General features: G+C 46.0%; 1 protein-coding gene across 1 annotated transcript; it reads right to left on the reverse strand.

The window, feature by feature from the left end:
- Positions 1-1,689: 1,689 nt before the first annotated feature.
- LOC121275746 (zona pellucida sperm-binding protein 4-like) lies at positions 1,690-24,400 on the reverse strand. The gene is made up of 9 exons (XM_041183340.1): positions 24,356-24,400; positions 4,044-4,222; positions 3,872-3,969; positions 3,659-3,792; positions 3,381-3,570; positions 2,985-3,132; positions 2,756-2,828; positions 1,921-2,034; positions 1,690-1,841 (listed from the first exon to the last, which is right to left on the reverse strand). Exons 1-9 carry the CDS (start codon positions 24,396-24,398, stop codon positions 1,690-1,692), a joined length of 1,131 nt encoding a protein of 376 aa, XP_041039274.1. The 5' UTR covers positions 24,399-24,400.
- Between the last annotated feature and the right edge of the window lie 1,697 nt (positions 24,401-26,097).

Genomic DNA, 26,097 nt, shown 5'->3' on the forward strand with positions numbered 1-26,097 from the left:
TTCAGTGGTGACATTGCAATTCACAGATCAGATCAATCATGAGAAATACCTGACCTACCTAATCCCATTTATCAGCTCTTGGCCCATAGCCTTGAATGTTATGATTTGCCAAGTGCTCATCCAGGTACTTTTTAAAGGATGCAAGGCAACCCACCTCCACCACCCACCCAGGCAGTGCATTCCAGACCATCAACACCCTCGGGTTAGAACACTTTTCCCTCACATCTCCCTCTACACCTCCTGACCCTCAGCTTGAGGGTATGCCCCTTTGACTGACCCTTAAACTAAGAGGAACAGCTACTCCCTATCCAGAGATAAAAACAAAAAAACTGCGGATGCTGGAAATCCAAAACAAAAACAGAATTACCTGGAAAAACTCAGCAGGTCTGGCAGCATCGGCGGAGAAGAAAAGAGTTGACGTTTCGAGTCCTCATGACCCTTCGACAGAACTAGTTCTGTCGAAGGGTCATGAGGACTCGAAACGTCAACTCTTTTCTTCTCCGCCGATGCTGCCAGACCTGCTGAGTTTTTCCAGGTAATTCTGTTTTTGTTTTACTCCCTATCCACCCTGTCTATGCCCCTCATTCTTGTACACATCAATGAGGTTGCCCCTCAGGCTTCTCTACTCCAATGAAAACAAGCCAAGTCTATCCAACCTCTCTTCAAAGCTTAAATGTTTCACCCCAGGCAACATCCTGGTGAATCTCCTCTGCACCCCCTCCAGTGCAATCACATCCTGCCTATGTGATGACCAGAACAGCACACTACTTCAGCAGTGGCTTCACCAATGTCCATTAAAACTCCAACATAACCTCCCTACTTTTGTAATCTATTCCTCAATTGATAAAGGCCATATGCCTTTTTCCACCACCCCACTAACATGCCCCTCAACCTTCAGAGATCTATGCACACACACACACACACACCCACACACACACCAAGGTCTTTGTTCCTCAGAACTTCCTAGTGTTGTGCTCTTCATTGAATGCTTGCTTGTCACAATTACTCCATTGAAAGTATCACCTCACTTTTCAGGGTTCAATTCCATCTGCCACTTATCTGCCCATTTGACCATCCCGTCTATATCTTCCTGTAGCCCAAGACACTCAACCTCACTGTTATCCACCCGTCCGGCTCAGATAGAGCTCCTGCTGCTCCATGTTGGGTTTGTCTCCATTTTGCTTCATTATCACCTGTTGCACTTCATTATCTGAAATTCATCACTAGTAGGAATGAAGCTCAATCCTGAAAAATATTATTAGGTAGACAGTGCTGTAATCCTCAATTGGAAAACAGAACATTGCCCTGTTGATCAGGGGTAACCCCAAAACCATCCTAACACTGCAGCATCCAAATCAATATTCCAGGGGCAACTGTCACCTCCCTGTGGGAGGACTTTGCAATGGCCAAGTGAGGTGCCAGCAGAACACAACTAGCCAGGATTGTCCAACCACTTCCCCTGGAAAGGACAGTGAAGAAACCAGAGATTAAGCCACAGAATCAAGCTTAGATAGAAGTGAATCTGGGTGAAGAATGTATTACTGACCAAATGCAGTTTGATGGGTATCTTACAGAATAGGATGTAATAATGATTTGAACCTGGAGCAGGAGAAACTCACTTGGCAGTGAAAAACAACCAACCAATCACAAGTTAGATGACAGAATTAGTGTTTATTATTGAAAAAACATCTACAGTTCCATTGAGCTGCACTCAGTGCCCAGCCTGTGAGTCACATTCATTTTCCAAACAGCAACAGTCCCAACCAACAGGGTCACAGAGAGCAGTGCTACCCCAACAGCTAATCCAGGAACAACATGGGAGGGGGAATCCACAGCAGCATCTGAGGAGACAGAGAAAGCCAGGGTTAGAGGGTCACCAGTTACTCCATCACTAGACACAGGAAGAGATTCCTCCTTTACCTTTCTCTTCCTGTTCCATCCCAACAGCCAATCTCTCCTCATCTCCCAGGAAAATGATGGAGCCCTCAGCAGTCACCAAGGCTCCAGACTGATCATCAACACTTCTTCGTCTCTCTGGGGGAAGAGAAAGAGAAAGGTTCAAGCTTCTGAAGCCACAACATTCAAGCCAATGGACAATAAACCTTCAGAAAATGGATACCAGACAGGGATGGGAAATCAGCCTGTGCTCAAATATTGTTTCTCTGCATATTCTGGAGGAAGGACTCACTTGAACTGAGTAACATTTCCTGTTACTGCCACTGCAATAAATAACTGCTCCCCTGGTGAGAACCAATTTCACCATCTGCTTTACCCAAATATTCCACAGGACTTCCATGTCCCAGGTGTCTGGGCAGGGGATATCCATTCCCCTTCCAGCTGGAATTCCCACTAATGAAGCTGACAATTGGACACTGGGTCAGTGCTCCCAATGCTAAAGATGGGATCTCTTACCAACCAGGAGATTGGGAGTGGAGTGTCCCTGAAGCAACAGCAAGCTCAGTTAGGCTGCTTCACTATCCACATTAGGAACAAGGAACCAAAGTACTGCTCAGGCTTCCTGATAACTACCTTCCTGCTGGAACATGTACTCACACCCAACACCCCACAATTATCCCAATGTCAAACTGCACCAAATGGAACTGGGGGCACTTCCCACAACAATTCAGAGTCTCCAGATTCACCACACGATTCCTGGGAGCAACTGGAGCCCTTGTTGAGGGAAGCCAGTGTCCAGATGGGACCCCCACCCCCTCACCATCAGGCTTCAGTTTCTAGTCCGATCCCAGGTACTTACTGGGGCTGCAGGGAGCTGTGCAGTTCTCTCGGATGGAAGGGTGACACACCTCAGCCCTGCAGTGGAAGTAGACCTGCAAAGAGAGAGAGAGAGAGAGAGAGCAGCATGGTCAGTCCCACAGCTCCCAGTCAGGAGATTGATGCTTCTCCATTCACAGGGTGACTCTCAGCAACAGCCCGGGAACAAATTGAACCAAGGCCCCGACACACTAACACTGAAGGAAGCTCACCTCCCCGCTCAGAGGCCGGGCCCAAACTCGCTCCCAGAAAGTGAAAGTGCTCACTACAAAGCGATGGTGATGAGTTGGGAACCGCAAATGGGAAGCAGCGTCTACCGGGACCAGGCGGCTTTTGTAGTTGTCACCAGCAAAGGGACACCTGCGACACAGACACAGACACAGACACAGACAGGGGGGGTTAGATAGGGAGGGGGCACGAGAGGCAGCTTTACACATCACACAACTAGAAGCCACTCATTGGCTATGTTGAAGGGAATGGAGAGCGAGGCATCTCAATGGCAAAGATCATTCATTCACTCACTCAGTCACTCACTAAATCCCCGCACTGGCCCATTTGCTCTTGTCTCATCCCCAATCTAGCCCAAGGTGCCTCATTCGCTCCTTTACCTGTTCACCAGGAGGTCCCAGCGGAGCCCCGAATACGGCTCGGGGCTGGGGGTCGCCCAGCAGTCATTGAGGACCAGCACCAGGGTCGGGTCGTTCCGCTTCAGGACACGAACCTCCACAAACACGGACTCCCGGAGCACACTGACGATCGGGTAGTCAGTGGCCACGTACCAGCTCCGGTAGGCAGCATCTGAAGAGACAGATAGATGACAGAGCGCCACTATGTGCACACACAGCCTCAAGTTGGACACTACTCGCCATCATTGAGCACTCGCTACCTCTCACTATTCTCAGCTCCAGAAGCAGAATGCCGGCCTCAGTGACAGGCAGTGGCGGAGAAAGGGTGTAAACTCGGGGCTTCAGCTGCACTTCAGACTCCTGGCTTCCCGTGTAACTGCACTGGACATGGAGCCTGCAACAGAACGGACACGTATGTCTGCACAATTCAGCTCCTCCCCACCTCCAGCCTCTCAATGTGCTCCCATTCTCACCTGAAGGGACTGTCCCGGCTCACCGAGCCCAAAGCTGCATCCAAGATCTCAAACTCAGCCAACACATCCGTTTCATACACCACATTCACCCCGTCCAGCTGCAAGAGACACAAGACGACCATCAGTAGCCGACTCGCAGCCAATGATGGGGTTCCCAAGTCACAATACCTACCCGCTGAGTAGTGCCACACTCAGTGACTGCGAACTGAAAGAGCACAGTGTCTACAGACACCACGATCGGACTGCACTCAGCTCCGTGTCCATCCTTCAGATGCACCGTTGTCAGGTTTACAGGAGGCAGCGTTAAATCCTTGGAGATGGCGATCAGAACGCGCCCATCCTTGGTACAAGCTGCAAGAGAGGCAATGAAAGGCGCTTGGTTTCAGCACAGGGACGGTTAGACAGTGGGACAAACTCCATACAGCTCACAGCCATGTTCTGCTATCTGTTCTCTCATTCTCAATCAGCTGCTGAAGCGGTTAACTAGCAGCCACACAGCACTGCTCTGGCTGTGCTCCAGAGGCTGGCATCGCAATTGAAAGATCAGGCTCTCTGGGGACCTGGGATCCTTCACTCCGCCCTTTGCATCTTCCTGTCCTCCAGCCCGCCCAATTCTAGCCTCATCATCTCTTCTTCAGTTCCCTTTAGCAATCCTTCCTTCACTGGCCACACATTGAAAACCATTGTCTCCTTCAAAGCAACCCCTTCACCTGCTCAATACCTTAGGGAGGGGATTCCCTCTTCAATCATGTCAGTCGGTGCCAGCTCAATCTTGGCTCATTTAACCAGCTTTACAAATACGGATAATTGAAGCAGATTTAATCCTAGCAATCACAGAAACTAAAGCTTCAGGGGAGGAAAATACAGATTCTCCCAGTAAAGGCCGAGTCCATGTGGATTGCAGCTGCTCCTGGGGAGTCCAGCTCTGGACTATGGACGGAGCGAGAATCCACCCACCTGGCAGATTATCCAGTGAATAGAAACAGGGCGACACATCCCGGCTCCCAGCATCAAAACAGCAGCCCATCCGCACACACTCACTGCCTTCAATCCCCGCAAATCCACACTCTGTGCGCAATTTGGGAGACAGCCAACATTTCTGGGCGGAACACATTGTAATCAATAACAAGCCTAAAAGCCCTACTCCATCCATTGGAACAAGCGGCTCCTCCCAGACAAGTGAGGCTATGGAGCCGACTCCCCCCCTTTTGACCCCAGCGCTGTTGCAGCCACAGGAAATGAGTTTCCCAATCAGACTGACACAGAGTCCGCGGTCCACGGGCTCCTGAACATCAAGCCGCATTCCCACGGCTCACACAGACATGGGGCCTGTTTTGAATCAAGCACTAAAGGTGACCCTGGCTCGAGAGACAGCTCCACAAGTCACCCCACTGAAGGACACAGCACTCATCCAATTTACACACAAAGTCTCATGAATGAAAGAAATGTTGAATTGCCAATGATCATATTGTTGTTTGTGTGAGTTCCACACTGGGTATGTTGTGGGGCAGAGAGAGGCCTCTTCCATCCCATAGACACTGGGGAATATTGATTCAGCTCCAGGACAAACCCTTCTCAGAGAGCACATCTACTGCATTGTCTGCTTGTGGTCTCAGGGAATCGGACACATCCCTCATCTAATCCTCTTCCATGTGGCTTTAACTCAGTTTCCCATGACTCCACCAGTCCACCCCAGGCTGACATTGGAACAAAAACAATTAAAGTCGATTTGGACCAGCATCCACAAGCTGTCACCCCATGGCCCGGTTTATTCCCAACTCCACCATCACCATCAAACCAGGGTACTAATCCTGGTCAATGATGTGTGCAGGAGGGCATGTCAGGAGCAGCACCAGGCAGTCCCTAAAAATGAGGTGTCAACCTGGTGAAGCTATAACACAGAACGACAAGTGTGTCAAACAGCATAATCAGCAAGTGATAGACAGAGCTATGCGTTCCCCTACCAAAGGATCAGATCTAACTCTGTACTCTTCCCACATCTAGTCATCAATAATTGTGGGAAATCGCAAGGTGTGAAGATGGATCTTATTATTTTAATATTTTTGGGAATATGGTGTATTCTGTAAAGCAGGCCGAGTGTTTGTGTATGTCCATGTGTGTGTGTGTGTGTGTGTGCGTGTGTGTATGTGTGTGTGTGCGTGTGTGTGTTTGTGTGTGTGTGTGTATGTGTATGTGTGTGTGTGAGTGTATATGTGTGTGTGTGTGTGGGTATGTGTGTATTTCTGTGTGTGTGTGTGTGTGTGTGTGTATGTGTGTGTGTGTGTGTATGTGTGTTTGTGTGAGTGTGTGTGTGTGTGTGTGTGTGCGCGTCCATGGGAAATTGAACTCGGGGAAGATTAGTAAAGACAGCTGTTCTGTGTAACTGAGAGATGAAAGGTGAAGGGGTTAGATGCATAACTTTGTAATGAGAGGCTTTGGAGAAGTTGTGGTGACAATTTAATAAGTTGGGTTTAATGATGTGCATTAGGTGCTTGGTAAGGACTGGATTTCAGCTGTTAAATTTCAAAGGGAATTTCAGGGACATGAGTAACTCCAAGGGAACAGACTCATTCAAGGGTTTATGGTGCATGTCAATTGAAGCAAGAACTTGAATATTGGTGCAGAAGGGACATGTCACAAAATCACAGAATCACACAGTGCAGAAGAGGCCCTTCAACCTATCGAGTCTGCACCGACACGTGAGAAACACCTGACCTACCTACTTAATCCCATTTACCAACACTTGGCCCGTAGCCCATAATGTTATGACATGCCAAATGCTTTTCCAGGTACTTTTTAAAGGATGTGAGACAACTCGCCTCCACCACCCTCCCAGGCAGCGCATTCCAGACCATCACCAGCATCTGGGTAAAAAGTTTTTCCTCACATCCCCCCTAAACCTCCTGCCCCTCACCTTGAACTTATGTCCCCTTGTGACTGACCCTTCAACTAAGGGGAACAGCTGCTCCCTATCCACCCTGTCCACATTCGCTGTTCTCCAGCCCTCTGGACCCTCTCCGGTGGACAGAGAGGAACTAAAAATTTGGGGCAGAGCCCCTGTGATCTCCTCCCTTGCCTCCCTCAGCAGTCTGGGAGACAAATCATCCAGACCTGGAGATTTGTCCACTTTTAAGCCTGTCAACACATCCAATACCTTGTCACTCTCTATATCAATTTGCTTAAGAACCTCGCATTCTCTCTCCCCGAGTTCGATACCTTCATCCTCATTCTCTTGGGTGAAGATGGATGTGAAGTATTCATTCAACACTCTAACGACGTCCTCTGGCTCCACCCATAGATTGCCCGCTTGGTCCCTAAAGCGCCCTACCCTTTCCTTGGTTATCCTCTTCCCATTGATATACTTATAGAATATTTTGGGATTTTCCCTACTTTTACCAGCCAGAGCTTTTTCATATCCCCTCTTTGCCTTCATAATTGCTTTCTTAAGCTCCACCCTGCACTGTCTGCACTCCACTAATGCCTCTGCTGATATGTTCCATTGTACCTGCTAAAAGCTTTCCTTTTCCTTCTCATCTTATCCTGAATATCGCTGGTCATCCATGGGTCTCTAGGCCTGTTACTCCTCCCTATCACCCTAGAGGGAACATGTTGAGCCTGTACCCTCCCCTTTTCCTTTTTGAATGCATCCAACTGCTCCTCTGTAGATTTCCCCACAAGTAGCTGTTCCCAGTCTACCTTGGCAGATCCCACCTTATTATATTAAAATCCGCTCTCTCCCAATCCAAAACATCTTTTACAACTTGTCTATTTCTTTGTCCACAACAAACTTAAACTGTACCATGTTGTGGTCGCTATCACCAAAATGCTCCCCCACCACCACCTCAGCCACCTTCCGGCTTCATTTCCCAGAATGAGGTCCAGCACTGCACTTTCCCTTGTTGGACACTTTAGACATTGACCTAAAAGTTTTTCAGGTATACATTTCAAGAAATCCACTCCATCCAAGCCCTTAACACTATGTCTATCCCAATTAATTTTGGGACATTTGAAATCACCTAATAAAATTACCCTATTGTTTTAACACACCTCCGCAAATTGTGCACATATTTGCTCCTCAATTTCCTGCTGACTTTCTGGGGGGACTGTAATAAACACCTAACAGTGTTTTATTCCTAAACTCTACCCACAAAGCTTCATTGGATGCCCCCTCCAAGATATCATCCCTTCTTACTGCACTAAATGACTCCTCAACTAATAATACAATGCCTCCTCCTCTTTTACCCCCTCCCCTGTCTCACCTGAAGACTTTATATCCCGGAATGTTGAGCTGCCGATCCTGCCCCTCCCTCAACCACGTCTCAGTGATGACTACTATATCACAATTCCACATATCAATCCTCATCCTTAACTCATCCATTTTACCTGTAATACTCCTGGCATTAAAGTAGAGGCCATCCAGCCGTGCCTTATTCCCTTGAAGCTTATTGCAGCTGTACTCCCTCTGACTTGATTGTTTTACTATATTACGATGTGTCCATATTCTGCTAACATTTTGTGTCCCCTCCACCTGCCGAATTAGTTTAAAATCCTCCCAACAGCACTAGCAAACCCGCCCACAATGATATTAGTCCCATGCCAGTTCAGATGTAAACCATCCTGCTTGTACTGCTCCCACCTTCCTCAGAAACGGTCCCACTGATCCAGGAATCTAAAACCCTCTCTCCTGCACCAACTCTTAAGCACATGTTCATCTGTGCTATTCTCCTATTTCTGAGCTCGCTAGCATGTGGCACTGGGACTAATCCAGAGATTACAACACGAGAGGTCTTGCTTTTTATTCTACCAACTAACTCCCTGAATTCTTGATGCAAGACCTCATCCCTCTTTCTACCTATGTCATTGGTACTAACATGTACCATGACCTCTGCCTTATCACCCTCCCCCTTCAGGATGCCCTGCAGCCGTTCAGTGACATTCCAGACCGTGGCACCAGGGAGGCAACATACCATCCTGGAGTCACGTTGACAGCCACAGTTGCGCCTATATTTTTCCCTGACCATAGAATCCCCTATTACTATTGCTCTTCCTCCCTTCCTCCCCTCCTGTACAGACAGGCTGCTTATGGTGCCAGAATCTTGGCTCTGTCTGCACTTCCCTGGAGGAACCAACGTCCTCATCAGCCTCCAAAATTGAATACTGATTTGTGAGCGGGACCCCAGGGGACTCCTGAACTACCTGCCTGTTTCTCCTGGACTGCCTGGTGGTCACCCATTCTATTCGTTCCTCAAGTCCCTTCATCTTCGGTGTGACCACCTCTCTAAATGTGTTATCCACGATGGTCTCAGACACACGGATGCTCCACAGTGACCCCACCGCTGAAACTCTGAAACCCGAGCTTCCTGAACTGCAGCTGGACAAACTTCCTGCACACGTTCTGGTCCTGGGTACTGGAAATGTTTGCGGTCTCCCACATGCAGCACGAGGAGCACACCACGGCTTTGAGCTCGCCTGCCATGACTTTGCCCTTTAAATTAAAACTTTTAAATCAATTACTCTCGGGCCCTTCTTTCCTGATCCTCATTCCCACAGAATATACAAACTAAACACCACAAAAAGCCTGGGAAACATGGAAACTAGCAGCAGGAGTAGGCCATTTGGCCCTTCGAGCCTGCTCCGCCATTCATTATGATCCTGGCTGATCATCCAACTCAATAGCCTGCTCTCACTTTCTCCCCATATCCTATGATCCCTTTCACCCCAAGAGCTATATCTAACTCCTTCTTGAAAACATACAATGTTTTGGTCTCAACTACTTTCTGTGGTAGCGAATTCCACAGCCTCACCACTCTCTGGGTGAAGACATTTCTCTTCATCTCAGTCCGAAATCCTAAATGGTCTAACCCATATCCTCAGACTGTGACCCCTGGTTCTGGACTACCCCAACATCGGGAACATCCTTCCTGCATCTACCCTGTCTAGTCCTGTTAGAATTTTATAGGTTTCTATGAGATCCCCCCTCATTCTTCTGAACTCCAGTGAATATAATCCTAATTGACTCAATCTCTCCTCATATGTCAGTCCCACCATGCCAGGAATCACTCTGGTAAACCTTTGCTGCACTCTCTCTATAGCAAGCACATCCTTCCTCAGATAAGGAGACCAAAACTGCACACAATATTCCAAGTGTGATCTCACCAAGGCCCTGTACAATTGCAGCAAGACATCCCTGTTCCTGTACTCAAATCCTCTCGCTTTGAAGGCCAACATATCATTTGCCTTCTTTACCGCCTGCTGCACCTGCATGCTTACCTTCAGTGACTGGTGTACAAGGACACCCAGTTCTCGTTGCACATTCTCTTCTCTCAAGTTATAGCCTTTCAGATAATAAACTGCCTTCCTGTTTTTGCTACCAAAATGGATAACCTTACATTAATCCACATTGTACTGCATCTGCCATGCATTTGCCCACTCACTCAGCTTGTCCAAATCACACTGAAGCATCTCTGCAACCTCCTCACAGCTCACCCTCCCACCCAGCTTTGTGTCATCTGCAAATTTGGAAATATTACATTTAGTTCCCTCATTTAAATCATTAATATATATTGTAAATAGCTGGGGTCCCAGCACCAATCCCTGCAGTACCCCACTAGTCACTGCCTGCCATTCAGAAAAAGACCCGTTTATTCCTACTCCTTGTTTCCTGTCTGCCAACCAGTTTTCTATCCATCTCAATACACTAACCCCAATCCCATGCACTTTAATTTTACACGCCAATCTCTTATGTGGGATTTTGTCGAAAGCCTTCTGAAAGTCCAAATAAACCACCTCCACTGGCTCCCCCTCATCAACTCTACTGGTTACATCCTTGAAAAAGTCAAGTAGATTTGTCAAGCATGATTTCCCTTTCATAAATCCATGCTGACTCTGTCCGATTCTGCCACTGTTTTCCACGTGCTCAGCTATTAAATCTTTTATAATGGACTCTAGAATTTTCCCCACTACCAATGTCAGGCTGACTGGTCTATAATTCCCTGTTTTCTCTCTGCCTCCCTTTTTAAATAGTGGGGTTACATTAGCTACCCTCCAATCTGTAGGAACTGTTCCAGAGTCTATAGAATCTCGGAAAATGACTACCAATGCACCCAGTATTTCTAGGGCCACTTCCTTAAGTACTCTAGGATGTAGATTATCAGGTCCCAAGGATTTATCGGCCTCCATCCCATCAATTTCACCATTTCCCCACTAATAATGATTTCTTTCAGTTCCTCCCTCTCTCTAAACCCTGTGTTCCCCAACATTTCTGCTATGTTATTAGTGTCCCCCTTGGTCCTCCTTTTCTGAATTCTAAACTGCTCCCAATCCTCAGGTCTGCTGTTTTTTCTGGCAAATTTGTATGCCTCTTCCTTACATCTATTACTATCTCTAATTTCCCTTGTAAGCCATGGTTTGGCCGCCTTTCCTGTTTTACTTTTGTGCCAGACAGGAATAAACAATTATTGCAGTTGACTCATGCGCTCTTTGAATGTTTGCCATTGCCTATCCACCGTCATCCCTTTAAGTAACGTTTCCCAATCCATCATAGCCAAACCGCGCCTCATACCATCATAGTTTCCTTTATTAAGATTCAGGACCCAAGTCTCAGAATCAACTACGTCACTCTCCATCTTGATGAAGAACTCTATCATATTATGGTCACTCATCCCCAAGGGACCTAGCACAACTAGATAGCCTATTATTCCTTTCTCATTACACAATACCCAGTATAGGATGGCCTGTTCTCTAATTGGTTCCGCAAAGTTCTGGTCCAGAAAACCATCCTGTATACACTCCAAGAATTCCTCCTCTATGGTATTGTTACTAATTTGATTTGCCCAATCTATATGCAGATTAAAGTCACCCTTAATTACAGATGTTCCTTTATTACATGCGTCTCTAATTTCCTGTTTAATGCCATTCCCAACATCACCACTACAGTTTGGGGGTCTATATACAACCCCTAATAACGTTTTTTGCCCCTTAGTGTTTCTCAGCTCTACCCATACAGATTCCACATCATCGGAACTAATATCTTTCCTCACTGTTGCATTAATTTCCTCTTTAACCAGCAATGCAACTCCACCAACTTTTACTTTCTGTCTGTCCTTCCTAAATAGTGAACACCCCTGGATGTTCAGTTCCCATCCCTGGTCACCCTACAGCCATGTCTCCGTAATCCTTACTATATCATACCTGTTTACATCTATTTGCGCGGTTAATTCATCCACTTTACTGCGAATGCTCCTCGTGTTAAGGCACAAAGCCTTAAGGCTTGTCTTTTTAACATTACTTGTCCCATTCCCACTATTTTTCACTGAGGCCCTGTTTGATTCTTGCCCTTGATTTCTCTGCCTATCACTTTTCTTATTCCCCTTTCTGTCTTTTGTTCTTGTCTTTGATTACCCATCCTCTGACTCCTTGCATAGGTTCCCATCCCCCTGCCATTTTAGTTTAAACCCTCCCCAACCACTCTAGCAAATGTTCCCCCCAGGACATCAGTCCCAGTCCTGCCCAGGTGTAACCTGTCCAGTTTGTACTGGTCCAACCTCCCCCAGGACCAGTCCCAATGCCCCAGGAATCTGAAACCCTCCCCCTCACACCATCTCTTCAGCAACGTACTCATCCGATATATCCTGCAATTGCTACTCTGACTGGCATGTGGCACTGGTAGTAATCCTGAGATCACTACTTTTGAGGTCCTACTTTTCAACTTAATTCCTAACTCCCTATATTCTGCTTTCCAGACCTCATCCCTTTTTTTCACCCATGTCGTTTGTACCAATGTGTACCACGACTGCTGGCTGTTCACCCTCCCCCTTCAGAATGTCCTGTAGCCACTCTGAGACATCCTTGACCCTAGCGCCAGGGAGGCAACATACCATCCTGGAGTCTCGTTTGCGGCCACAGAAACGTCTGTCTATTCCCCTTACAATTGAATCCCCAATAACTATTGCATTCCCACACTTTTTACTCCTCCCCCGTGCAGCAGAGCCAACCGCGGTGCAATGAATTTGGCTGTTGCTGATTTCCCCTGAGAGGCCATTCCTCCCAACAGTATCCAAAGCGGTATATCTGTTTTGTAGGGGAATAGCCACAGGAGATTCCTGCACTGCCTGCCTAGTCCTGTTACTCTACCTGGTGGTCACCCATTCCCTTCCTGCCTGTGGATTCTTAGCCTACGGTCTGACCACCTCTCTATACGTGCTATCCACGATACTCTCCGCCTTGCGGATGCTCCATAGTGTCCCCAGCTGCTCCAGGTCCGAAACCCAGGCTTCCAGGAGCTGCAGCCGGATACACTTCCTGCACACATGCCAGCCCCAAGCACTGGAAATGTGCCCGGCTTCCCGCATAGAGCAGGAGGAGCACACCACGGCTTTGAGCTCTCCTGCCATAACTTACAACTTTCAATTAAATTAAACTTTTTGGAAGATACTTAATATCAATTACTCTCGGGCCCTTCTTCCCTGCTCCTCATTGTTACAGAATCTAGCCACTACAAACGATGAACCACAAAATAACACCTTAAAAACTATAAGCAATAAAAGTAGTAAATGTTTACCTGGCCATACTCATGGTACTCAAAGGATCACCTTGTTCCCTCCTCACCAAACTCCCTCAGTCACCCCTGCTCTCCCAGGTCCTCTTCAACTCCCGATTCCTCTCACACACCTCTTCTGCTCCCAACTCCTCTCATGCTCCTGTTCTACTCCAGATTCATCCCAGCTACTCTCATGGTCCACTTTAACTCCCAACTCCTCTCGTGCTCCTCTTCAGCTCCCGACTCCTCTTGCGCTTCTCTTCAACGTCTGACTCTTCTCGTGCTCCATTTCAACTCCTGGCTCCTCTCATGCTCCTTTTCAACTCCCGACTCCTCTAGGTGCTGCTGACTGTCTGTCCCAGAGTGCTCCTCTCTCTGCCTCCTCTTGGTGCTGCTGACTGCTTGTCCCAGGGTCCTCCTCTCACTCTCTCCTCTAGCCTCTAGACCTTAAACTATAAGTAATGAAAGTAGTAAATAATTACCCGACCTTACCCATTAATTACCAGTCATTCCTTTTCCTTTTAGCCTCTACCGCTGCAGCAGGACAAAGCCTATGCTCTGAAGATTTAAGAAGCAAGGAAAAAATGCAAGGAGCACCTCTTCCCCTCTGCACCGAATTCCCACTGTGCACCAATTGTCAATACCCACACTCACTCTAGCTGTGTCTCACTCAGGATGAGCTCTCTCCCCTGTTCATGTGCAAGCCTTCTGCTAGGAGACCAGAGCATATCTGCTTCACCCCACAGCTTTTCACCCCTAGCCATCAACTCCCACACTGGTGTGGAATTGTTATTGGACTGATCCAGAATCAGGAATTCAAAGCCCACCTCAACTGTTCAATAGCTCAAATTCTTACAGCAAGAATGAGTCAGAGATTTGGAAATTGCTGGCTGCCTTATTCTAATCACTCTAGTTCATCTCCTTTGTTATGAAGGCTATAGAGACTTGTAAAAGAATGGAATCCCCATGATGCCAATGGAAAGGAGACCAACGGACATGAGCTTGTGAGAAAAGAACTACCATCAGCATAAACAAACATTTAAGTAACAACAAACAAAGGAAGTTAGAAATAAAGGCAAAATTCACTTAAAATATTGAATATAAAGATACACCTCATGTAGTAACAAGCACTCACTATATCCACACAAATATGGCAAAACGTGTAATCTCAGTCTTTCCAACTCTGCCTCTGTTATGTAGGATCTCACTTCCCGCTCAATCACTCTGGCCCTTGAGTCCCATTCATCAGCAGCTGTAGCCACCCACATTTCCCAGAGGGTGCGGACTACATCTACAATCCCTCTCACTCAGATCACAGCAGTTCTGTTGGTGCAGCTATTGTGAGGGACTGAGATCTCACACTGTATACATTTTTTTAAAATATAGAGATATGCTCATTGCTAGCTCTAAACATTTCAAGCTGGACAAATATCTAAAATGGCTGAATTGATGTCTGTCTGTGACCCAGAACAAAAACTCACACATCATTATCCCTGAGCAGGCACTTATAACCCCCTGTGGGCTTTGTAGACCAAATTCAAAGAGAGATGTGCAAAGGCCATCTGTATTTCACAGTCCAATAGGAGTCTGCTTTTCTGCAAAGACAAAGGGCCCCACAACCTTCCTTTCAATTCTTAATAGTTGAGGCATTTATCAATCTCTGGGAGCCAGGTGAGGACACATGTGTTTTGTCAATGACAGTGAGGAAAGGTGTGAGTCACATAACATGGGCCTCTGGCTTGTATTTCCAGTACAATTGCCTTGCTGAACTGCAAACTCTCAGTCTGCTGTTTTCCCATCTGACTAGCTTTCTCACAGACAAGGACCTCTAGTCCAGGATGGACACCTGGGCCCCATCTACACTGCTTCTGCTGGAAATTCTATACCATTGCGTTCAATACTGATTCATCTCTGCATGTTTATCTTATCATGTGAAGTCAACACCACTGGAAAAGTGAATTATACAGCATCAGTTCTCAAACCAACAACTTCTATGATGGACTAGCTCAGTGGACTTTGATTCTGGATTTTGGAAACCCTCATGACTCAATATCTTTTTTTTCCTGTGGTCTCTATACTGTAAATCCTTCAATTCTAGATCCTTCTCTTTAGTGTCTGAGTGTGGAGGCATGTTGTGACCATCTCCCCCAATGTTCCAGTGTGTGCAATTACATTAACCCTTGGAATTCATCCTGTGTTTGCTGTGACGTTAATCATACTTGGTCTGTCCTCTACCTTCTGTGCCACAGAAATATGGACCTCTTACCTTCTTTCTAAAAAGACACAACCACCCAACAACTAGTCAAAACTACCCAAAAACCAATGCACTGGATTTGGACATGCCAAATGTAAACCTATCCTGTCAATCCCACAAAATCAGAGCAACTTTTCCCTTTTGAGCATCTACCTTGCACAAGTAGTGCAAACAAATCCAGAGCTCCCTGAATGGTGAGAAAGGAAGATGAAGTAGAAAGAGTGCGTATGTCATGTGTAAAGTGAGGAATATTTATAAAAACCAGGATACTGTCCAGATCTTGCTGAAGCAGTCCATGTCCAAATACAGCAAGACCTGGACAATATCCAGGCTTGAGCTGACAAGTAGCAATTAACATTCGCACCACACAAATGCCTGGCAATGACCATCTCCAACAACAGAGAATCTATACATTGCCCTTTGATCGTCAATAGCATTACCATCACTGAATCCCCCACCATCAACATCCTGGGGGTCACCTTGACCAGAAACTGAACTGGACTAGCCATATAAATACTGTGGCTACAAGAGCAGGTCAGAGGGTGAGAAGAGTGACTCAACTTCGGACTCCCCAAAGCCTGTCCACCATCTACAAGGCACAAGTCAGGAGTGTGATGGAATACTCCCCACTTGCCTGGATGAGTGCAGCTCCCACAACACTCAAGAAATTCAACACCATCCATGTCAAAGCAGCCCACGTGATTGGCCCTGAGAATGCATCAGTATAATTATAATATTCATTTTCATATGCACTATTATCATCCCAGCTGATGTTACTACCGGACAAACCAGATTCCAGGGTGGAACCCGGCTTGATAGACCCTCAAGTTTATGTTTTCTTTAGAAACATGGAGAGCAGCTACTGCACAGTGTGATAGAAGTCAGCTGATGAACTTTTAAAACAAGAGCAAAACATTTATTAAACAAGAAAAGATGAACTACATTAAAATAGCCCTTCATACACAACTGTGCTTTTACAGACATATAGAGATTCATAAGTATAACACAAGTTACAAAAGCTATCTTATACTCCCACGTTCACTGTAAGTACACAGTCCATGTAAACCAGTAGTTGACCTGTGGTCAGACACACCACACTCTGAAACCAAGTGACAGTTGCCACTTCAAACAGATGCAATGGATTGCTCATCAACACCCCCCAAGTGTTTGTAACAACATGATGCAACCAGTCTCACTGAACTCCATCTTTCACACAAGGGTTTCCAATCTCCATTCTTGAAGAACCCGCTTTGGAGTCTTCTCCAAAATGATGCTTTCTCTTAGACTCCTTCCTCAAGGGTCCACATCCAAGGTTTGGAACTCTCCTTCTGATGTTCCTCTCCCCTGGATCATCACGTGCATTCAAGCTTCACCTTCCACGCACCCTCTCTCTCAGATACTCTGCCATGCCAACAGAACACTACGGCATCACATGTTCAGAGTTATCACCAACCTTTGCCTGTCTCCTCTAATCTCCTGGCTTCTCAGAAGCCTGTTTAACTTTAACTCTGCATCCTGTCGCTTTGTCCCTTTAAGCTTGGAGCCTTTCTTTCCTCCTCACTCTTAACTTCACTTAATATGACCTTTTCCAGATTCCTGTTCTTCCTTTGACTAGAAGTTCTTCTTGGGGCCTAACTCCTGTTCGGCTCCTTGATTTTGGCCTCTTCTTCAGTTTCGGGCTTGTATCTGTTCCCTTCCTATGCTGCTTCTCCTGGCAACTTCTTTCAACTCAACTGAAATTACTTTTTTGATTTTCTCTGTCTCTGTGTCCCACTCTCTAGACTGTTGTTGCTAGGCAACAGCACAATTGTTTCTACCTTGTGTTTGTTTTAACTTCCCTTCAACAGTCATAAAACCACATTAAAATGCAAGCATCTTTTAAGGTCAAACCAAAACTCAAGTTCCCCCTTTCCAAACACACAAATACTTATACAGAAGTTGAAGTTAAACTTAAAGCTACAACTCATACCTAACATCCACCAATACAAATGTAACTAACTTCAACTATCTCGAGTTGTGACACCATCCCCCTTGAATGAGAGAAAGATCCACAACAATGAAGGTTTCTTTACAATGGCCTTACATCTGCCTCACACAAACATAACACCATAAACTTTTACAACAATTCATTACAGTTTATACAGATAAACCTTTCACCTTATTTCACAACTATACATCTTCTATTATATGATTATGAGGATTTAAGCAAAACAAAGTCATTCAATGTAACAAGGCCAGCAGAATTTGTACTTCATGGCATTATCATAACTCATCCCTTGTGTTTCTATTTACTCTTATTCCCAGTCTTTAACTCAGCAAAGAATGTTTCATTTAAGTCCACAGCTCAATCATGCTTTTCCAAAGCTGTAGGCGTAATTCCATCCTCAAGCACATTTTCCAAAATCAGATGTGATAAAAGCAAAATACTGCGGGTGTTGGAAATCTGAAACAAAAACAGATAACGCTGGAAAAACTCAGCAGGTCAGACGGCAGCTGTGGAGAGAGAAAAACAAAGTTAATGAAACAATACCTCAGTTTCTCTCTCCACAGATGCTGTTGGAGCTGCTGAGATGTTCCAGCATTTTCTGTTTTTGTTTCGAATGTGGTAAATTCTCATTTTGGTTTAGCAGAGGCAACATGACCTTTTTGTGCATTAATATCTCACCTCTTCTCTTATCAAAATCTCTTTTTGCCGTTTCAAGGGTGTTCAGATACTTCTTATGTTCACATAAAAGCATTTCATGCTCCTGCTTGGTTTGATCTTTGAGCTGTTTATGATCTTGTTGTTTCTCCCAATCCCATTTCGAACAGGCCTTTTCCACTTCTCTTTGAGCTGTGTCAATTATTTCCTCCCTTTGGGGTTTCATAGTTCACTCTAAACCTTGATCTCTTTTACATAATCCAACAAACATGCCCCTCCTCTACAGCTTTTGGATGGTCTTTTGCAATCTGTCCACTTGCCTGGATTCCAATTGCTGTATTTTGTATATTAGCGCTGGCAAGCACCTGTCAATCAGTGTCTCTGGCCACAGGCCTGCAAGGGTCATTTTGCACTTGCGATCCCTTTTTGTTCACAATGCTTGATTTCCAATTCTGCAGGTGCTTCATTTGCTTCCATATTGCCCAATACTGAATTCGATACATCAGTAAAGTTACTTGCATCAGTTCTTTGCCCAACTGGACCACAATTCAGCAAAGAGGTTTTATCCAGCAGCAGCATTCAGTACAAAAAGCCCCTCCTTGCCGTGCCAAAAGGCACAGAGGGCATGTCCCCGAGGCGGGAGGAGGGATTCCCCAACTGTGAGAGTGGGCTCTTTCACACATGCGCACGATAGAGCGCACATCTCCCTGAGGCTAAGTGCAGCCTCAGGGAGGTCGCTGAAAGGCTGGCAAATATAACAAAAATCTAAACCTGTCCCCCTCATGTGAAAATGTCACGCAAGGTGGGAAATGTTACTGAAATAAACAAACTTTATTAAACATTTTTCAACCCGACATTAAACCTCATCCTGCCACTGGATGAGGTTTGTAAAAAAATCACCTACCCGCCTGCCCGTTGGGTCCATGTGCTGAGCCAAAGTTCGCACAGGCCCCTCAAAATCATTGACAATTGGCAAGTTAAGGGCCTTAAAGTGGCCTTTCATTAATGGCGGGTGTGTGTCCCACTGCTGAGTGCACCCACCCACCAAAATATCGCAATGCTGTACGCTGACATCAGGATACTCTCGCAATGTCAGCGCGCGACACTTTAAGCACTGGTGTGTAGGCTCCACCACGCACACATCAGCCAGAAAATTCTGCCCAGAATGTTTACGGCACAGAAAGAGGCCACTCGGCCCATCAAGTCTGCCCCGGCTAAAAAATGAGCCCCCCAGCCTAACCCCACTTTCCAGCACTCGGACCGTGGCCCTGCAGGTTACAGCGCTCGAGGGGCATATCCAGACACCTTTTCAATGAGTTGAGGGTTTCTGCCTCTGCTCCCCTTTCAGGCAGCGAGTTCCAGACCCCCACCGCCCTCTGGGTGAAGTTTTCCTCAGCTTCCCTCTAAACCTTCCCAGGCCCCTCAAAATTTTCTACATCTCAGTCAAATCTCCCCTCAGCTTCCCCTGTTCCAAGGAGAACAATCCCAGCCCATCCCTCGAGCTTGTTCCACCATTCAGTAAGATCACGGCTGATCTGCTTCCTGCCTTTCACACCTTTGCTTATCAAGAATCTATCCAGCTCTGCCTTAAAAATATTCATAGATTCTGCTTCCACCGCCTTTTGACAAAGAGAGTTCCAAAGACTCACGACCCTCTGAGAGGAAAACTTTCTCCTCAACTCTGTATAAAATGGGTGGCCCCTTATTTTTAAACAATCTTTCATCTCAGCTGCATTTTCCATTCTCAGCAACATCCTTGTAAACCTCCTCTGCACCATCTCTAATGCAGTTACATCCTTTCTGTAATGAGGTGCCTCAGAATAGGAGGAGACAGTGGCTTCCTGATAACATCACTAGAGCAGTAACCCAGTGACCCAGGCTAACTCGCTGGGAACCTTGAACTCTATGGTGGAATTTGAGTTCAATACAAATCTGGAATTAAAAGTCTAATGATGACCCTGAAACCATTGTCAATTGTTGTAAAAACCCATCAGGTTCACTAATGCCCTTTAGGGAAGGAAATCTGCTGTCCTTACCTGGTCTGGCCCTACATGTGAGTCCAGACCCACAGAAAGTGGTTGACTCTTAACTACACTCTGAAATGGTCCTAGTAAGCCACTCAGTTCAAGGGCAATTAGGGATGGGCACATCTCATTCCCATGAAAGAATCATTTTTAAAAAGCACACCGTACTCAAGTTGTGGCCTTAGTAATGCTTTATATAGTTCCAACATAACCTCCCTGCTCTTATATTCTATACCTCAGTTAATAAAGGAAAGGATTCTATATGCCTTCTTAACCACCTCATTAGACTGTCCTACATCCTTCAGGGATCTGTGGACATTTTCTCCAAGATCCCTCACTGTTAATGGTTCTACTATCTTTACTCCGTACCACTGCACCCCCACCTCCGGCAAGGTGAACCTGTTCCCTTGAACTTATTGCTAACTTAGAATCTCAACTGAAGGAAATTTCCAATCAATGAAGAGACATAGTCTGTTAGGCCAGCTATAGACTGGGTCCTGAAATAAGAGGACCTCTCTCTCTGGAGTCTCCAACCCAACAGTTATCTTAGGGTAGAACATATATAGAGGTATATTATAGCAGAATAAACTACTGTCAAATTGCCCGATATCAGCTCTTAGAATTCTAACTTAGAATCCTAGGATATTGGTAATGTATATGTGGACTCATGAGGGTGTTAATGTGAGACTCCAGTTCTTTTATATTTTATAATAAATGCTGATGATTTAAACCAATTATGGATTACTGTTTATGCGTGAGGATTATATATTTTTTTATTTGTTCACGGGATGTGGGTATCACAGGCTGGGCCAGCATTTATTACCCATCCCTAAATTTCCCTCTGGACAAGGACATTTCAGAGTCAACCACATTGCTGTGGGTCTGGAGTCACACGTAGGCCAGACCAGGTAAGGACAGCAGATTTCCTTCCCTAAAGGACATTAGTGAACCAGATGGGTTTTTACAACAATCGGCAACGGTTTCATGGTCATCATCAGACTTTTAATTCCAGATTTTTATTGCAATTTCACCCTCTGCCGTGGGGGATTCAAACCCGGGTCCCCAGAGCATTACCTGGGTCTCTGGGTTACTAGCCCAGTGACAATACCACTACGCCTCCACCTCTCCCAATAGAGGGTAACTAAAGAGAATCAGAACAGGCCAATCCCACATACAGAAACAAAAACTGCTGGACAAACTCAGCAGGTCTGACAGCATCTGTGGAGAGGTAGGCAGAGCTAACTTCTCGAGTCTGTATGACTCTTCATCAGAACTAGAGAAACAGAAATGTGGTGAAATATAAGCTGGTTAAGTGGGGGGGGGTTGGACAGGACAGGAGGCCAGTGATAGGTGGAGGCAAAGGCGAGATTGCCAAAGATGTCATAGACAAAAGGACAAAGGGGTGTTGACGGTGGCGATACTGGCTAAAGGAGGTGTTGATGGTGACATTAAGGGTAGAAAGCAGCATGAGCAAGTGACAGATGGTCCTAGTGGGGGTGGGGTGGGGGGAGGGGATTGAAATGTATGCAAATAAATTTTAAAAATAATAATAGAAATAGGTGGGAAAAGAAAAATATATAAATAAGAAAAATATTATAATTATAAGGAAAAAGTGGATACAAGATACATACTATGTTGAATTCACCATAAACAAACAAATATTGATTAAAGATAATTATACTTAACAATAATTTTTTACGGGTTTGAAGTGTCTTTGTCTCAAATAGGGAATCCTGGAAAGGCCCGGGACTTTACGGAGGTCTAAAAGAAGGCTGACTGGACTGTCTGAGCAAATTGTCACTAATTTAAAGAGAACTTCAGCAGACACCAAATCAGCCTTTCATTGTGCCTTGTCTCTCAGGAAAACAAGTTAGAAAAACCACTTCCTATCAATTTGAGGACCTTGCCGACCATCTTGTTCGGGTGCCTAGAAAAAAATCCAGCCTCTGGGCATGTTTCCAACAGCATGATGACTCAAGGCCTTTATATACTCTTGACATCCCGGCAACAATTCAAACACTGCAACCGTGCTTTAATGTCAAACTGTATTCCTAATGGTGTTTGCTTAATTAGCATCTTAATTTTCTCATGAGATATGTTAATTCTGTCAAATCACTTACTCTCTCCTCTCAGTATTCTCCTATTAACTGTATAATCCTTTGCCTTGTTTGACCTCCCCAAACACATCACCTCACACTTCTCTGGGTTGAGTTCCGTTTGTCGCTTTTCTGCCCACCTGACCAGTCCATTGATACCTTCTGCAGTCTACAGCAACCCGATTTTTGTGTTGTCTGCAAACTTTTTGATCATTCTCCCTACATCTGCATCCAAATCATTGATATACATCACAAAAAGCAGGGGACCTGGTACTGAGCCCTGTGGAACCCCACTGGAAACAGTCTTCCACTCACAAAAACACCCATCAAAATTACCCTTTGTTTCCTGCCACTGAGCCAATTTTGTATCCAGTTTGTTACATTCCCCTGGATCCCATGGGCTTTTATTTTTTTAACCAGTCGGCCATGTGGGGCCTTGTCAAAAGCCTTTCCAAGATCCATGTAGACTACATCAACTACACTCCCCTCATCAATCCTCCTTGTTAAATCCTCAAAAAATTCAATCAGATTAGTCAGAGACCACCTCCCCTTAACCAATCCACGCTGACTGTCCCTGATTAATCTGTGTCTCTCCAAGTGACAGTTCATCCTGTCCCTCAGAACTGAAGAAGTGATGGAGCTTGGATTGCAACCTTAGTCTGGGATTTTGGACATGCCGAGCTGGCAGACCCAGCAAGGAGCGAGGGAGGTGGGAGGAGGGGCTGGGTTTGAGGACCCAGAGGGGAGATTAAACAGGGGGCACGGTTGTAGCAGGTTGGGGGTGCCACCATTGGGCACAGGGCACCCCAGAAGGAGGTATACCACCCTTCCAGCCCTACAGCAGCCCGTGCAGTGAAAGCAGCGGGTGCCTGCCTCGCTTGCCCTGCCCCATGTGAAATAGCGGCGGAGGTGGAATAATGTCACCGGCCTCATTGCATAAGCACCCCCACTTTAAAATGTGTTGGTGGAAGGGGGTGGGGGAGCAGAAAACTCAGCCCATGAAGTTGGTAGACGAAAGGAGAAAAGCGACAGAGCTAGAATGGGAATGTGGCCGACAGAACCAAGAAATAACACAGCGACGCAGGGAGGGATAAGAAATGTGGCCGAATGACAAACACGCTTCAGTTGACAATGAAAACCTTGCATCCTTCCCCTTTCAAGGCTATCAACTCCCAGAGTCTGCGTCTCACGTTCAAGAGTCTTTATCGCAGCATCTGCAGGAGATCAGTGACCCTTCTCAAGTCAGAGCCAAAGCCCTGGTGATACAAGTTTCACTGACATGTTTCGATTATTTGGGCACATGCTGTTGTCATGTCCATTGTTCCATTAAAATAACTGTCTCGATTTGCTGTGCACCTGGCACTTCGTTGAGTGACACTGAGAATTTATTGTTGCTACAATTCTCTGAAACCTAACCACATGGACATTCTGCTCCATTTCTCATCTTGCTCCACTTCTAGTTGCCGGTGTCAACGCTATTCTGAGTTCGGTTGCTAAGTTTAGCTCTTATTGTCATTTAGCTCACATCGTAAATTAACGCTAAAACGAAGGAGATTCACCAATGTGTCAGTTAAATTTCGGGAAAGCGATCAGTTTGCATTGCCAGCAGATGTTTGCCAGCAAAGGATAAATCAATTCTAATGGAAGAGGACAAAATCAGGGAGAGATAGAGTAAATACATAGAGAATTGTATGACTGTGACCGAGGACCTCAACCACCAATCAAAAATGAAGACAGATCCAGAAATTTTGCAAGAGAAAGTGGACCTTGCACAAGTATTGGGATTCAGTGATGGTAATGCCATTGAATGTCAAGGGGCAATTGCTGGATTCTGTCTTGCTGGAGATGGTTATTGCCTGACACTGTGTAGCATGAATGTTACTTCCCACTTGTCAGTCAGGTGGAAAACTCTCCGCTGGTTGGAGTCATACCTAGCACAAAGGAAGATGGTTGTGGTTGTTGGAGGTCAGTCATCTCAGCTCCAGGACATCACTACAGGAGTTCCTCAGGGTAATGTCCTCGGCCCAACCATCTTCAGCTGCTACATCAATGACCTTCCTTCCATCATTAGGTCAGAAGTGGGGATGTTCACCGATGATTGCACAATGTTCAGCACCATTCACGACTCCTCAGATACTGAAGAAGTCCATGTCCAAATGCAGCAAGACCTGGACGATATCCAGGCTTGGGCTGACAAATGGCAAGTAACATTGGTGCCACACAAGTGCCAGGCAATGACCATCTCCAACAAGAGAAACTCCAACCATCGCCCCTTGATGTTCAATGGCATTACCATCACTGAATCCTCCACTACCAACATCCTGGGGGTCACTATTGACCAGAAACAGAACTGGACTAGCCATATAAATACTGTGGCTACAAGAGCAGGTCAGAGGCTGGGAATTCTGCGAAGAGTAACTCACCTCCTGACTCCCCAAAGCCTGTCCACCATCTACGAGGCACAAGTTAGGAGTGTGATGGAATACTCCCCACTTGCCTGGATGAGTGCAGCTCCCACAAAACTCAAGAAGCTTGACACCATCCATGTCAAAGCAGCCCGCTTGATTGACATCACATCCACAAACATTCACTCCCTCCACCACCGACACACAGTATCAGCAGTGTGTACCATCTACAAGATGCACTGCAGAAATTCACCAAGACTCCTTAAACAGCACCTTCCAAACCCATGACCACTACCATCTAGAAGGACAAGTGCAGCAGATAGATGGGAACACCACCGCCTGGAAGTTCCCCTCCAAGTCACTCACCATCCTGACTTGGAAATATATCGCCGTTCCTTCACTGTCGCTGGGTCAAAATCCTGGAACTCCCTCCCTAACAGCACTGTGGGTGTACCTACACCATATGGACTGCAGCGGTTCAAGAAGGCAGCTCACCACCACCTTCTCAAGGGCAACTAATGATGGACAATAAATGCTGTCCCAGCCAACGATGCCCACATGCGGTGAATGAATAAAGAAAATAAATCCAAGCCTGGAATTTGTCCAGGTCTTGCTGCATTTGGACATTGACTGCTTCAGTATCTGAGGAGTTGCAAATGGTGCTGAACATTGTGCAATCATCAGTGAACATCCCCACTTCTGACCTTAGGATGGAAGAAAGTCATTGATGAAGCAGCTGAAGATGGTTGGGCCTAGGACACTAATGTGAGGTAGTGCACTGCAGGAACTCACCAAGGCACCTTAAACAGCATTTTCCAAACCCACGATCTCAACCATCTTGAGGGAGAAGGGCAGATCACTAACTGGAAGTTCCCCTCCAAGTCACTTACCATGCTGACTTGAAAATATATCATCATTCTTTCACTGGGTCAAAATCCTGGAACTCCCTCCCTAACAGCACTGTGGGTGTACCTACATCACATGGACTGCAGCGGTTCAGAAAGACAGCTCACCACCACCTTCTCAAAGGGAATTAGGGATAGGTAATAAATGCTGGCCCAGCCAGTGATGCCCACATGAATAACATGAATAAAAGGACTCTTGCAGTGATGTCCTAGGTATGTGATGACTGACCTGCAACAACCACAACCATCTTGCTTTGTGCTGGGTATGACTCCAACCAGTGGAAAGTATTCCCCCTGATTCCCATTGGCTCCAGTTTTGCTAGGGCTTCATGATGCCACACTCGGTCAAATGTGGCCCTGATG

Source organism: Carcharodon carcharias, chromosome 3 (assembly GCF_017639515.1).
Source record: "Carcharodon carcharias isolate sCarCar2 chromosome 3, sCarCar2.pri, whole genome shotgun sequence".
Taxonomy (NCBI): Eukaryota; Metazoa; Chordata; class Chondrichthyes; order Lamniformes; family Lamnidae; genus Carcharodon; species Carcharodon carcharias.

Coding starts and splice junctions, on each gene's coding strand:
- LOC121275746 (XM_041183340.1), bottom strand. CDS start 24,398: ATGACTGACCTCCAACAACCACAACCATCTTCCTTTGTGCTAG. Junction 2,829..2,984: donor CCCGGCCTCTGAGCGGGGAG/GTGAGCTTCCTT, acceptor CTCTCTTTGCAG/GTCTACTTCCACTGCAGGGC. Junction 1,842..1,920: donor GATGGAACAGGAAGAGAAAG/GTAAAGGAGGAA, acceptor CTGTCTCCTCAG/ATGCTGCTGTGGATTCCCCC.